The sequence below is a fragment of the Rattus norvegicus genome, chromosome 13 (genome assembly GCF_021556685.1).
Source record: "Rattus norvegicus strain SHRSP/BbbUtx chromosome 13, alternate assembly SHRSP_T2T, whole genome shotgun sequence".
In the NCBI taxonomy this organism is placed as follows: Eukaryota; Metazoa; Chordata; class Mammalia; order Rodentia; family Muridae; genus Rattus; species Rattus norvegicus.
Window position 1 is genome coordinate 53,250,137 of NC_141546.1, and position 16,121 is coordinate 53,266,257.

General features: G+C 35.7%; 1 protein-coding gene across 8 annotated transcripts in view; it reads left to right on the forward strand.

Annotated features, from left to right (window-relative positions):
• Dennd1b (DENN domain containing 1B) overlaps positions 1–16,121 on the forward strand; it is a 231,516-nt gene that overhangs the window by 137,213 nt on the left and 78,182 nt on the right. For all 8 annotated transcript variants that reach the window (XR_015635101.1, XM_087580156.1, XM_087580157.1 and 5 more), the window contains 2 exon segments: positions 5,117–5,162; positions 9,681–9,782. Coding sequence is in view for 7 of the 8 variants with exons in the window: in XM_087580156.1 (XP_087436282.1) it covers positions 5,117–5,162; positions 9,681–9,782 (148 nt within the window). In the remaining variant the exon portion in view is untranslated.

A 16,121-nucleotide genomic window follows, 5' to 3' on the forward strand; every position in this document is an offset into this window, starting at 1 on the left:
ATTTTTCTGAGTCTGGTAGAAGGCAAAGTTTCAGCCTACAGTAGCCATGAAGACAGCGTAGAAAGTGTGAAAGTGACTGAGAGAACTGGCTGGCTTCAGAAACACTCCCAGTGAGCTCAGTAATCTGAGTCCAGTCGGGCCAGTAGAAACCAGAACAATGGCCAATGGCCTTCTTGTTCTCTTAGACTGGAATATAGCAAGGCTTGTATATTGTGAGGCCAGACAAGGAGTAGACGGCAGAGCAGAAGCCTTGGTTGTATTTGGTGAAGCAACAGAAGAACTAGACTCCATTGTAATAGTTTTGCTATTGGAGGGTAAAGAATTGTTTTCATCGCATAATCACCTGTAGGCATAGCTTAATTTTGAATAAATTTGTTGAGATTTCTTTCTCCAAATCATGAATTTATATATACGTATGATACATGTGTACACACACACAAGTGCGCACACACACACACACACACACACGCACACACACACACACGCGCACACACACACACACACACACACACACACACACACACACGGCAGGGGAAAGAGCTAGGAGGAGAGGGAAAGAAATCATTTGACATTGATGGTTTCTTTATATCAAAGCCAGTATTCGTAAAAATCAAAGTTCTTTGGAATTGATGTATTTATTTAAAAATGTCATGAAAGATATTATTTAAAGTTACTTAAGGATTGTGATTATTTAAATACACCATCTTTATACAAAAGTATGGTAGGTGTTCTGTTAAGTTTCTGTGACAAGCCATCTTCAGAACAATGCATGCACTTGTCCAGATTGGTGACGCTGCTGTACTGTGTGTTTCCATAGTGTAGTAAGAGCAGTGCTCATGCTGTGAAGAAGGTAGGCAGTGACTCACTACTGGGGTTCTTTCCTTGGGGAACTTGAAAGGAGAAATAGTTTAGGAGACTACAGGATGTAACGTCATTATATCACGAAGTGCAACACACACAGATCGTAAGTAGAAAGTCAGATCAATGAGTAAGCTTTCCTGTTAATCATTTTAAAAGTTTTCCTTTGACCAACACACTTAAAACCTCTTTTTCATTTTTTTTTTTTTTTGGTTCTTTTTTTTCGGAGCTGGGGACCCAACCCAGGGCCTTGCGCTTCCTAGGCAAGCGCTCTACCACTGAGCTAAATCCCCAACCCCCCTCTTTTTCATTAAATGTAGAAAATATAGTTTGTTCATTTTGACATAGACAATAGATTGTTATATACAAAACCCTAGAACTAAACATTTGAGAACTAATAATAGAATTATATTTTGCAATATTAGTTGCATCATAATTTTTTTTTGGTAACATGTTCTAGCTGCCTGGGTTAACACACCTTTAAGGTCAATTCTCTGTAGTGTTATATATTTAAACTTTTCTAAAGCTTAATTTAAAAGTATTCAACAATGCACAAATTCTTTCCAGAACTATTTTCTTGATTATGACCCTGCAATCAGATCTTCACTGTTGCTTCCACCATAAGTAAAAAAGCTCCTCCCCATTTTTTCTCTTTTACTTGTTTGCTTGCTTAATTCTAATGGTAGAAATCGTCCTTAGGTCAAGTCCTAACAGCCTTTGTGTCAGTAATCTTTAGTTCAGAATAGAGAGTAGTGTCCAAACAAGTTATTACTTGAAACTTTCTGAGGCTTAAAGTCATGTGATAGTCTCAGTTTTGTCTACCCATCTATGCAAGTAGATTTAATAGTTTCCTAGGAAAATGATTCTCTATTTATATCCTTGATATTAGGATCATACTGATATTTGCTGAAGGAAGCAAAAAAATAAAAGTTATCCCATGGGTCTCAATATTATTGAGCAAATAACTCATACCAGGTTACACATGGGCCACATTTTCTGAGGAAAAAAATATAAATATATATATCTTGGTTATCTTTCCAGAATGATTGGGTTATTGCAAGTCTTGAAATAGTTGTGGATTCATAAAACCTATCTATGTTTGCACCCCGTATTGGTAACGTGCCCTAGACTTTGGAGAACCATAATGCCCTCTTGTGACCATAGATGAACATCACATCTTGATCCTTTGACAGTTTTACTACCTCGTTGGTCTATCCATCCATCCATCCATTCATCCACCCACCCACCCACTCATGCACATACTCACCCACTCACCCATCCAACATTTAAAGGCCACTTATTTGGCAAGCTGTGAATATGTAAAGCAATGAATAAACTTCTTTACTTGTTTATTTACTGAAAGTTGCTAATGTATGCACATGGCTATGTGTTCACTTCTCTCTACACATCCAAGTATAGAATAGTCCTATAACATTCCAATTACTATCCAGAGTCACGCAAAGGAGACACAGGTGACATCTGAGCAGTAGTGGACAGCACTCTTGCTATGTGATATTATTGTGTTTTCTTCTTAAGCAAAGTAACTGTCCTCCAATATAGTACATCTATTGTCAGATGCTTAAAACCTATGACGTATATGGGAAGAAGTGTTACTGTAAGACCACCAAGATAATAATGGAGTTTTTAATCTGCTCAAGTGGTATTTAAGTTGGTCATTTAGTTGGCTTCTCTGATTTTTTTTAAATATTCAAATTTAGCTTAAAAGAGAAGAATAAAATTTAAAAAATATATTCTTTCAGACTACCTGATTGTTGCAATAGTATGTGTCAGGGCAGTTTCTTTATAAGTAAGCTCAGGAAGGAAAAAAGTGATTTTGAGTAGAGTTCTATCACAAAGAAGAATTAGTTCTGAGCTACCTGTACTGTCTCTTCTAACATTTCCCCAGACTGTGGGCCCTGAGACAGCCTTGCATGTAGATAATAGACCATCGGGTCCACGCTGGGCCCTCCTGATGTACCAAATCCCTCATCAGAGTACGATGGCCAGCTAGTACTGCACAATGACTTTCCAGGAGATTTGGCTTATGCCCCAGTAGAATATATACCACCCAGTGGGAAATATATACCATCCAGTGGGAAATATATACCATCCAGTGGGAAATATATACCATCCAGTGGGAAAGAAGCACCTATGTATTTGACTATCAGAACTTCATTCTGTCAATTATGATTTTAGAAAATTAGACTCCAGTGCTTTTAGTTCAAGCAACTGTACATTTTGGATTTTACAAAAAACTAGTGAGAAAAATGAACTGAAAAGCAATGCTCAGTGGTTCCATTTTTATAATTTTAATTATACCTTAATTTATATGAACACATCATTTGTAAAAAGCAAAATTGATGTACAAAGCATCATCTTAGAAAGAAAGTAGCTTTTAAAAACATTTTGAAGAGCTTTTAATGGATATATTTCCTAAGGTTACTGTCTTAGTTTAGGCCCCTCTTTTATGAAATGCTATTCTACTTGGTGTTTGCCCAACATTTGTAAGATGGATATACTTCTTTGTTTTACAAGGTTTGGGTATTTTATTTAACTCTCCTTAAAACATCCTTTGCAATTAGAGATGCTGTGGGCATTTTTGTATTGTAAATATTATCGGTAAGATAGTCTAAACTTCAGAGGACCTGGATGTTCCCGTAGAGATTTTAATATTGCCATACTGAAGTTTGAAGTTTGGTGGACGTGTCATATTTAAAATACTGGAAGTTGGCCATCTTGTTCTGTGACAGTTACCCAAAGCTGCTCTTGGAGACCTGGATAGTGATTTGCATTTTATGTCTAATGTGGGGTCATAGAAAGAACCCAGGGATGAGAACTTGGACTAGCTCACCAATCAGCTTCCCCTTCTTCAGCAAGGTCCAACCGTCCTCTTCTGTTTCTCTTCCCCTTTGAAGGTACAAAAGGTGTTAGTTCCTAAGGAGATCAAGGCATGTAAGCAGTCAAGTGATGTTTCCAGAACATCACACCAACTCCATCCAGATGACCCGTAGCATAGACATTTAAAAGAATATGAAGGAGCTTGGCTACAAGAAAAAGGCAACTTGGAATGTGAATTACGAGAGTGAGAAGCTGCATGGCTTATGGTTTCTGGAACTGTGGCTATACAGATTACTGTTCAGTTAGCCTTAACTAATTTTTGAACTTTGAGGTGTCTTGAGAGGAGGGCAGTGGTCAGATGTCTGTTAGCATCACCTGGTACTTCTCCTCTGCAGCACAGTGCAAATGTGGGAGCCTGGGCAGGTCCGTGTAGTAACGGTGATGCTCAGAACATTAGTAATTCTTTGCGAAACAGGATTTGCATTAGTCCAAAAGGCTAAAGGTCAGGGATATCTATAAATGATTCCCAAAAATGTGTTTTTTAAAAAATAGTTTCTTCTCATATTATTTATCCTTTTCATGGATATCTGTCTGCCCTCACTTTTTTCTTTTTTAAAATTTCAAGATGAATACATTGCATCTTCTATTTCCTAACAATTATGTCTAACATTTACCTAATTTAACATATGTTAACATATTAAATTGATTTAGTGTCTGGATTTTCTGCTAGAGTGTAAGATCCAGGAGAAAGTGTGTCCCTTCCTCAGTGTTTTTCACTGCATCCAAGTTTCTTTCCTAGTAACTGGATCTTGTATGGTCCCTAAGTCATGACCTGAAATAGTTAATTTAAAATCATTATTAGGCTTAAATTTTTTATTAAAATTATTAGTTCAGTAGCAATGAAAGTAGAATAAATTGAAGGTGGCTGAGGGAAGGAGCACAGAGGGGACTGACAGTGTCTGCCTTGCAGGCTCTAGAGCAGTGAGAAAACACAAGATACAGACTTGGTGCCCAAGTGTCCATGACATCATAGGTACAGGATAACGAAACCACTAAACTAGCAGAAATAATCAAACTGACCAAGAGATAATGTGGAAAAGAAATGGAGATACTTTTGATAGTTATTTAGAAATATTTGACCTACACCTTGATAGTCTTCTTAAATAAAATGTTATTTAGGTATAGAACTTTTGTCTTAAAAATAAGGGATTTAGAGATTTTTATATCAACCAATCTTAAATATATTAATGGCCTAAAAATGAAATTTAACTTTTATATATTACATAATTTTGAACATTTGTAATGTCTTATGGTGGACTGAGCACTTGAAATTAAGTTTTAAGCATTTGAATGATGTTAATGTTGTTTCAGTTTTAATGAACTATATGAATCTATATACACATATATATTTTTAATTTAGTGCCCCAATGCCATACCTGATTGGAATACACTCCAGTCTCATAGAGGTGAGTATCTTTTACAGTAAGATAGTTATAAAACTAATTAATTAGAAGTAATAGATAAAAAGGTTTTTTAAAAAGCATATTTGATTAATTCTAGGATGTATTAGATTGACATTATGGATATACTCAAGAGAATATTTTCTGAAAGTGTCCCTTTAATGAAGTGTACTAGTTTGCCCTGTGACACCGTCAAACCTATGGGAATGGTTGTGCTTGAAGTCATGTGGTCATTTTAAATAAGAAAATCATTGTTCCCTGATAGTGATTTCTTACAACTTGAGATTTTCTGTATCTTATATTTGGTACAATATTTTGAAATTAAATTTTATGTTTATGATTCACCAAGTTAGTTTTCGTTTCTTTTACACTTCATTATTTTCAGTTTATCAGTTGATTTGCAGAATGTGAGTTTAACATACTAATGATAAATGTATTAACCAGTCTTGGTGGTTCATTGTTGTGGTTCAAGTCTTTAACAGGCTGAGCAAGGGTGCCCCCAATGCTAGGCCAGGCCTTGGTGACAGGCAGAAGTAAGAGGGCAAGGAATATCCTTCACCTTCAGAGTTTCAGTCCCACTGTAGAAGATGAAGTTAGTAGGGCTCTTGTTTTTTCCTTGTCATCACATAATTTCAAAATGAGTTTTGTTGTTTACTTTATCCCCAAACTGCAACTCATTAAACTTAAACACTTGGGTTTATAGTTTATGAGATTTCTAGAAAAGGCTTCTTGTAAGATTATCAGATTAATTACCAAAAGGCTAAAACACAGGTTTGAGTCATCTGAGTGGCATCGTTCTGTTAGCTGATGTCAGTGTCATGGGAACGGATCTCTCGGTTGCTGTTGTACAGGGTAGCTTCTGCAGTGCAGTACAGGACCTAGTGAGCGCGCTGACCACTCAGGTTGCTCTGCCTACTGTGTCAATGCTAGTGTCCAGTCCTGGGCTTTGCTTTGATCTGAGACGGCTCTGTGCTAAAATAGAGCCCAATTCTTGAGAAAACCTTTGATTATAGAATTCTACCTATTCTCAGGTTTGAGAAGTTTTTTCAAAATCTTAATGCAATAATTCTTTTGTTTCATTGTTACTAAAGTTTAGATTTTAATGGATTTTAGTAGGTTTGACATGTGTTTAGGATTGAAGTGAGAGTGGGATAAGTTTGTGACTCCTTATATTTTACTAATTTTAAGAAACTATTATAAGCCAAGGATGAAGTATATGAAATGAGGCATGAACAGGTAGGTGTTATCTGTGATTAGATCAGGTAGTATATAACCTGAATTTCGCTACATTGACTTTCATTCAATTAATTGCTCAGATTTCTTTCTTATTAGTAATAAAGTTTTATTAATGTAAATGTATTAATTCCACACATAATTTTGTATTGTATCTACTTAGATACAATACTTAAAATTGGTGAGAGTATTTGGTATCCTTATATTAATTTTTATGTGTGGAATACATCTAAAACCACCTTTAAAACAAATAATTAGTCTTTTCCAAATTATGATGGGTGAGGAAACACATTGAGTATTTAATTTATTACATACTTATTGGCCACTTAAAAAGAAAGTTTAAATTTAAATTTTTTTGAAAAATTAAGATATATTTAAATTATTTTTCCCTCAATCTTCTGAAATTGATTTTTGATTTTTTTAATATTTGAAAATTACTGTTTTGAAGAAAACCGTTTTAACTTTCAGTTGATTCCTCTTTTGAAGTAGGGTTTTTAGAGCCATGGTGGACTGTGTGGAGTTGCTCCACCTTCCTGTGCTGTGAGCATGTCGTTTCTCAGCCTGTGTTCTGCATGTTGACGGGGAGGAGAAGATGCATCTGAACTTCCTTTAAACCAAGTGCATAAGGAACTGGAGAGATGGCTCAGTAGTTAGGAGCCCTCGCTGCTATTCCAGAGGACACGGGCTCAATTCCCAGCACGCACATGGCAGTCCACACATGTCTGTAAAGAGCTTCTGACACTCTCACACATACATACATGCAGACAAAACACCAATGAACTTAAAAATCTGGGCAATTTTCTTAAACTATAAAGTTCATTCTAAATTATGTCACTATCAAACATTCAAATTTTTATTTTTTTATTTTTATAATACATGTTCTAAAATAGTGTAAGTAGTTGGGTAGTTATTCTGTGAGATAACAATGAGTAACTTTTCGTACCCCCATATATATATATTTTGCAATTGCAACATTTTAAAGAAAATCTAAAAAAGTGCTCTCCTCTTTTTGGTCCTCACAGTCTCAGCTAATATTATTAATTGTAGAAAGCCCTCCAGGTTCTAAAGCATGACTTTATAACTTTATAAACTTATGTCCTTTGAAACCTCCTTTCACTTGTTTTTAATATAACTGCCAGTAAAGAATGTTGAAAAGTATCATTTCAAAGTATAAATTTATTCTGAAATAAGGGAAATAGATGTTATTCTCCCTGAACTCCAGCCTTCTGGGGAAGTTAAGTGCTGACTAAGTCCTTACCTGAGTAACTCCTTGGAAGGGTTCTGTGATTGCTGCCCTGTGCACACCAGTGTGTATAATGTACGTAGCCACAGTGTGCAAGGGCTGAATCTATAGGACAAGGGAGATTTACACACTCAAGACCTCATTGCTCTTCACCAGCTTCTCATTCTGGGTCCAGCAGTATGTTCTTACTTTTCTGAAAAAAAAGTCATTTTCATGTGTTCTTTTAAATTGCATCCCTCAAAAGATATAAAAATATGAGACAGAGGAAGAGATACCATTTTTGACTTGCATGCCTAGTCAGAGAAAACAGAGCTGCTAACACTTCACTTTGGAGAGGAACAAGAGTGCTAGCAACCTACTTTGCGCCTTTTGCTTAAATAAATTTATCTTGATGTTAAGGTTTTAGGTTATTTATTAGTACTGAGCAGATTCTTCGGTTTCTTCAGTAGTCCCTTGAATATAATTTAATATTGTTGACATCTGCCTTAAAATCTAAAAGCAATAGGAAAAGTCTATATATCACAGTGATACCATTGTTCAGACTTTTGTGCTAATGTCATCAGAAGGTCTTGGTGGCAGGTAGTCACTATGTCTGAGTGTTTGGACACATGAAAGGAAAAGGAAATAAATATATTTATAGACGTGTATAGAATTTTAATTATATCACCAGAAAAATGATTTTTTGATAATAACTTAGAGGTAGACATATCTTAACTCTGAATTTGTAGTAATTATGTCTTTTACAAAACAAATTTTAGAGCCAGTGTCCCTCAAGAACACACAGTCTAAAGTGTGGATTTCTTACCACATAGACATTCCTCATCTCAGGTCTCACTTGTTTAGGAAACTTGACATTTGGCTAAATACTCAAAGACTTGAAATCCAAAATGTATCAGAGGCACTTTATTAATAATCAGCTGGTTAAACTACTTAAGTTTGAAACACATAGCTAGTAGGGCATGCATTTAATCACAGCATTAGAAGGGAGAGGCAAGAGGATCCCTGTGAGTTCAAGGTTGGTTTGGTCTACACGGTATTCCAGAACAGCCAGGGCTACATGGAGAGACCTCCTCTTTTGTTCTCTCTCTAGCAAAAAATCTCGATGCACTTAACTGAAAGTACAAAGTGCCTTGTGCAGAAGGATATTTAAAGTCTGTATTCAGATTATTCATTTCCGTTCACCAGTAAGCCTACATCAATGTGGAATTCTGGATTTGGGATTGTATTTCATTCTCTGACTGCATCACTTACCTCTGAGGGGTGTTGTGATACCAATTCAGTAATTTAAGTAGATAATGTCAAACAGAGAGTAATCTGTACCTATTTCCCATTTAGGTACAATTAGATAAAATTTTTATTGTTCACCATTTTTTGGAAACTTACCGAGATACTCTGACGAAATTTTCAAACGACATGGAAAGATCGGCCAATCTGATGGACTGTGAAGTATTACTCTTTACACAGAAATTCATATGAGGCCACGATTGGGAAATCACATGAGAGTAGTTTCTCCATTGTCTTCCTAGTTCACTTTCAGTCCCACCCCTTGATGCATATTGGTAGAGCAGTATGGGACCACATTTATTCACTGAAATGTAGGTCAGTACTGGAGTCATAGTTGTTATAAATATAATTATTAGAGAGATAGTATATAAATATAATCTCTCCAGTGTATTTATGCTAAAATAGATATGAAGCTGGGAACAAATTACCATATCATAGAATTAACATTCAAATGGTAAAGGCTACAGTTTTTATATTTGATATACCTCTGCCTATTTTACAAGTTTTCGTTGGGCTAAATTTTTGGCAGTTATATTAATTTAAGAGTAGATGAGGAAATTTTCAAGTATAAGCATTCTAATCAAATTTCTTTAAATGAACTATTGTCAAATTTTCTTTCTCAAAAAGCAAAGCCATTTGCATTATTTTATAATATTGAATTTTCCCAAGCTGAATGTACCAAGATACATTTTGTTTCCAAACTCATCTTAATTTTGTAAGAAAAATATAATAAGGTTATTTTCATAATTGTGTTTTTTAAACAGAGAGTGAAAAATAAATCATTGGAAGATGTGGTTATGTTAAATGTTGACACAAACACATTAGAATCACCATTTAATGACGTGAACAGCCTGCCCAGTGATGTGGTAAGTCCAAGGGGTCAAGGATGTTTTTTGCTGGACTCTCAAGTTATGGGTTTTGTGTGTGTGTGTGTGTTTTTAACTTTGTATCTGGACCTTTAAAGTCATTGTATATGACGGTTATAAGAAGGATCAGTGTAAGTTCTATTTTTAATATTTTTTCCTTTTGGCAGTTGAGATATTAAATGGAATACCATATTCCTTATTGTAGAAAGGGATCATAATTAAAAAGCTAGATGCATTCATTAGGTAGAGTTTCTTTAAACATCAAGTCTCTTCATCTCATCTTAATCATTATATTACAAAGTAGGCATTCTGTCTGCCTAGTGGCATGTCTTGCGAAAGAACGAGAGAGTTTTTGAAGGCAAGAAGAAGAAGGGGCCAATTATCGGCTTTTGCTTCCCTGCCACCTGCCAGCGCCTTTCCTTTTAATTAATGATCTGATGGCACTGGTCAATATAATAAGAAATGCTTGTACAGTTGGGGTCAGAAAATTCTGGCTTTGATCTCTCTCAACTTTCTGAAACATTTATTTGTTTTCTCTAAATTATTTCAGTTTTATTTTAATCTTTCCTGTCCTGCTGAGGGCCACAAGAATGAAAACCTCCAGTTGGTCATGTGCTGTGGCAGAGCAGAGAAGGCTTCCTTAGATTCTATTTGTAAATTAAACTGCAAACCCAGTTTGTCATAAAAGACATCTGATCCTTTTGAAATGACGAAAACTGTCTTTTGTCTGTAAAGCTGATAAATTAAGTGCCAGTTCTCTTTTGGTCTTTGATCTTGCAGAGTGTGTGTGTGTGTGTGTGTGTGTGTGTGTGTGTGTGTGTGTGTGTGTGTTTGCTTGCAGTTTTTAATAGGATATATTTTGTATTTTATATTAAACAGTCAGTATAAAATTACAGTTTTGGCTTTTATGCTCTTTAATATAGGGCGAAATTGCAAACTAGTGCTATTTCTGTAGGTATTTAATGGCTATTTAAATATCTTAATAAGATTGTACTGAGTTTAAAATGACTCCCTTCTTTAGAAACCCTCAAAAAGCCCATTCTTTTCAAAGTTATTAAAATTTGAGAATTAAAAATAAACTTTGCAAAATTTTTTCTTTATTATTAAGGAGTTTCAAAAAGTGAATTAAAAATATCCAATTAAAAAACAAACCAATTGTAACCTAGCTCATTCTTATAGCCAGTGGTAGAAAAATGGGAGTTTAATATTAAAGCAAGATTACTTATGCTTATCAATAACCAAACCACTCTCTGACCTTTAAGCTCATTAAGCTGAACTATGTTCTCATTGTTGTAACGTTGCTCTGTGTGAACAGTCCAGACTCAGACCAGTGGACACTGATGCTCTCTTGTTACCTAATGCAGCCAGATGCTTCTTTACGGAGTTCTGCAGACTGCCGGGATACATGCGCTATGCGGTTAGAAATCCATCCGAATATTTTTCACTACATAGTGAAATTGTGAAAATAGCATTCCAGCTTTTCTAACCACTTTCCTTATGCTCTGCACAGTACCTACTGTTAGGCTTTAGGAGGAAGGGTTGTTTACTAAAAAGAAGAGAGAGGAACTTGGCCTTTCTCTACACAATATTAAAATCTGTATAGTGCACCGAGCTCGATCCCTGAGACGAGCCTTTGAAGTCTCAGCATAATGGGAATTCCTTTGAACTGAGAAGTACTTCTCTTACATAATTTTTTTGTAATTAAGATATTGATTTAAATGTGTAGGGATGCTGACCAGCTTTCAGAGATGTGTAGATACAAATATGAGATTACAAAAGAGTCTATGCAGATTCCTCATTAGCACATTAGCCTAACTGCCATTGCAAGGCTGTAGGTAGAAGGAGCCCTGCCAGCCGGCCCGGCACACGGACTGCAGGGATTCTGCTGTCTGATGGCCTCACACTTGTGCATGCTGAACACTTGGCAAATAAAAGCTCTGAGATAGAACGAGAGCCATTTGTTGGAAATAGGAGGTGCATTATTAAGGTTATGGTGAATTTTTAAAATATTTTAGACTGTTGTTCAAAGAATCTCTAATAAAGTTCTCATTATCATCAGTTTCCAGGACTGCCTTTTTAGAGCTCTATAGGAAGCACAATAACGTATTACATACAACACAGTGTAAAACGGCAGACGCTTTAGAAAGAGCTGATGAAACCCTGACTGTGTTGACTTACATTAATTTTCAGTCTTGAAGTCTGAAAGGTATTACTATCGGCATTGTTTGATTAGTTAATAAGTTAACTGAATTTTAAAAGGAGGTTCTTTTAAAATCACCCACCAAAGCATTTAAATTATGCTTAGAGGCTGGGTGACTGTGTGCATGTGCACTCTATTACTGTGTCCCATTGACCAGTGGCCAAGGCTGCTCAAAGGTCAGTGGTCACAGTTGTCCTGAATTACCAGCCCTTTTCTCCTGTGGACCCTCGGGTGCGTTGCATGCTGTAATCTTCTTAATGGCTTCATTCCAATATTCACACATAATATTTTAGATTTATTGACTGTTAGAAATACTACCACGCCAGTAGCACTTCCGCTGCTCTTAAGGTATTTAAAATTGGAAAAATAAATCAGAGCAAGCTTCAGGAATCCTTTGTTTTCCTTTTGGGAGGGAAAAAACTTTCTTCCTGTTTTCTGACAAGAGCAGTTGTTTTTTGATTCCATCATTTCACTATAGATTTGGATCATAAAAAGGGAAAGAAAGAAAGAAGAGAAAGAAGGAAAGAAAGAAAGAAAAGAAAGAAAGGAAAAAGAGAAACAAAGTGAACTCAAGTGTTTTATTGTGAATGTCATTAAGGATAACACAGAGGGAGACTGGGACACATTGAAACACGCTGTTGTAGCTTGTGTATGAACATAATGTGACTTCACTTTAATAATAATTGCATGTAGACATTTTCAAACATATGTAGTTCGAGTATTTTGAAATAAAAAAGTAAACCTTAAGGCTAAGTAACCATCAATCAAAGTTAGTGTTATTGTAGTGTTTATGAGAGTGGGAAGAAAGGCTCAATTATATGTAACAGGGGAAATTTCAAATGAGTTCATTTAATTTCACAAAATGAACTATTGAAATCTCTCATTTCATATATTTATAGACAAACTTAGTTTAATTATGTAGCAGTTTAAAATTTTATGTTTCTTAGTTTTACTGTTCATCCTAATTTTTGTCATTATTAGTATTTTATAATAATTTGGAAAATGTTACTATTCATAAAGTGAGAACGTAACCTATTTGCTTGCTGGAAAAGCAGGTTGATAATTAGAATTATAGTATGATTTAGGAAATATGTTCTCCTGGGGATGCTAAGATCAGCAATTATAACCCACGTTTTAGAGAAGAAAGCTGCTGAGAAGTGACAGCTGACAAAGCCGCAGTGTGCATTACCCTTCTTAGATGACTTTAGTTCATTGAAGAGCTGGTTCTTAGTTTAGGTAAGAAAGTTGAAGCACAGAAAGTACTGTTGGTAACTAGAGCTGTGGTGGATAGGGTTGGTCCTTTTATCTGTGTCTCAACCAGCAGAGTGTCATCCCTCACAGGAACTGTCAGCTGGTTTGTGAGGAATGAGTAGCTCGCTTTCAGTCTCATTCAGAGGCAGCTTGCTCCTGTGAAAGCAATCAGAACTTGATAGACTTTATTTAAATTTTTTCAGCACCATTCTTAGGATATTTTCATCTTGCAAATAGTATCACTAGAAAATATTTTTTCTATGATAGGGATTTATAAAAGTATCTACTGCCTTTAAATGTTATTAGGTGTAATAGTCAGTATAATTAAAATCACAAATATCAAACAGCCACTGTGTACCCTTCTAACTTACGTGCTGCTATATTTGATAGTCATGTTTGGTATAAAACCTTTTAAATTACTAAAGTATTAGGAAGTGCTTCTTATAAATGGTCTTATGTAAGAGCTCACTCTTGTTACACGTATGCTTTAGAATATCTTTTGAAGGAATATGCTAATGATTTTAAGGAAAGGCATAATTTTCCAGTCATCAACAAAACTCATGAGCAATCCAAAGAACTAAAGAAAATCCCCCAAAAAGAGACATTATGTTAAATTTTTGAGTAGCTACATTTAAGAGAGTTTATCAGTTTAGGAAAGGATTGGCTATTTTAGAGGATTTTAAAATTAACTTAAAATTATAAAATATATAAATTAGTCTCTTGTGGCCATGAACATTATCAATAAATGTTTAGCTCATTGACTGGATCCCCTAATTTAATATGGAGGCTTTAACAAGTTAAATGACACAGTATATGTTACAAAGAAGATAAGGCCCTGGAGGCTATGATATCAGTTCTAGGTTTGTCACAGCTCTGCTACAAGCCTGATTGTACTGAATGGTTAGGGAAGTCTCTAACAAATGCTTGCAGTAGTCTAGACTGGGAAGACAATGGAACTTTCTTCAACTTGTAGCATAACATGGAGGACATTTAGTGGGTAGAATAGAGCTGAGGAAATAAACTGGTTTCATTTGTCTCTGAGAAGTGCGCATGCTCACCCTCAGGCATCAGTTACACCCCTCTGCCATACCAGCCTCTCTACTGTGCTTTGTAATTAGTCAGCGTTAGCTGAGTGATCACTGATGAGAAATACAGTTACACTGTTTAATTTTTTTGACACAGAAGTTTGCTTTTAAAAATCTCAGTGTAGTTATTGTCTAGACTACTATATAAGAATACCTTTGTTTGATTTTCATAATAGAAAAAAGAAAGAAATCCAGAATTTTCCTATAATAATATAACATATAATTTTTAAATTTTGTTTTTTGCCAGACTGGAAAAGCCCACACTATGAAAGCTTTCTAATTGTGAAACTCTATCTTTTAAAATGATTATTTTCTTACATGTGATCATATTAAAAGAAGAGATTTTTGTTTGCTAATAAGTTAAATATTACAGATAGTACTATTTCTCTTTTCTTGAGTAGTTTAAATATTTACAGCTCAAATATAAGAAGAGGACAGGGAAAAATAGAAACATGCCCTCAACCCTCAGTATGCTTGTGAATATTTCAAGGATCCTGGTTTTCTCTCACTTGAGTAGGAGCTTTAGTGAGTCTCCTCTTTACACCTCTCTCTTTTGTCATTTATGAAGTTGATTTAGTGTTTCCTCCCTTTAGTGTCTATAAGTGCTTGTGGATTCCATGGACTTCCTCAAGCCTTTCATTTTAAAGGCTGTCACTCCCCACCTCCCCTTCCCCGGTTACTCTCCACGTATGCTCTATTAGTGGCATGCTTGTCTGCTCCCTTACTGCTAATTAAGAGGGGCAACAGAATGGCTGACTTTCATTTTCATCTTTCCAAGTCTTCTCCCTTTTAGTCTAGTCCTGTGAAGCCTTGACTCCCAATACTGAAGACAGTGTTGTGGTGTGTAATACTGAGCACACTTCCTTGGAACTGTTCTAAACTTTGCTCGTATTGTAATGACTTGGTGAACTTTGGAATGTATTATGATCCAATGCTCATCCATAGATGTTCTGCTCGAGAAAACAAGGTTAAGGTAAAGTCATCTCTGGAACAGTCCGTTTTGTTTACTTCACTTTGAGACATTCATTGGCTCAACATGTATTTATCAAACACCTACTGTGTTCTCATATCCTGCAGAGAGCTAATAATACAGTGATAAATAAGAAAGCACACATTGCAGTTTAAAGGCACGTACTGTGACAGTGACTCATGTAGTTTTAGAGATGTAAACAGATGTTATAAAGAAAAGGGACAGGTGCAGTTGCAGAGATTGACGTGCAGTTCTAGTTCATTGAGACATGGAGAATAGACCTGTTCTAGGTTTAGATGCAGAGAACATAAATTAAGCATTAGCCTTTATGGTCCCTGAGGGAATTGCCTTTCATAGTAATGTACGGAGCTTTGAGAGCTCAGTGTTCTCTGGCTTAATGTGACTATTTCCTCATGGCCTGGCTGGCAACTGATGATGTGTCAGTCCATTAAATGCTAAGTCTGGCTCACTGGTATGAGGAACTACAGAAGTCAGAGTTTGGTCTATGCTCTTATCTCATATGACGAACATGCTATTATATAACCCTGTTTCTACTTAAAGTGATAAATAGATTAGGGCACAGGTTAAGATGTCGTAGCAAAGAGAATTCATCAGTCTTGATCAAAATATTTCTCTTATCCAATACCAAATGGTCAGACCTGAAAACACATGTACAGGTAACATTGTACAGACGAAGAAGGTTATATTTACGAATATGCAGGTGTATACATATATGCATGGAGCAACTTTTCATGAAAAATGAGGCCATAGATTTGAAGGAGAGCAAGGAAGAGTGTGTGGGAAGGTCTGAAGGGGGAAAGGAAAGGGCATAC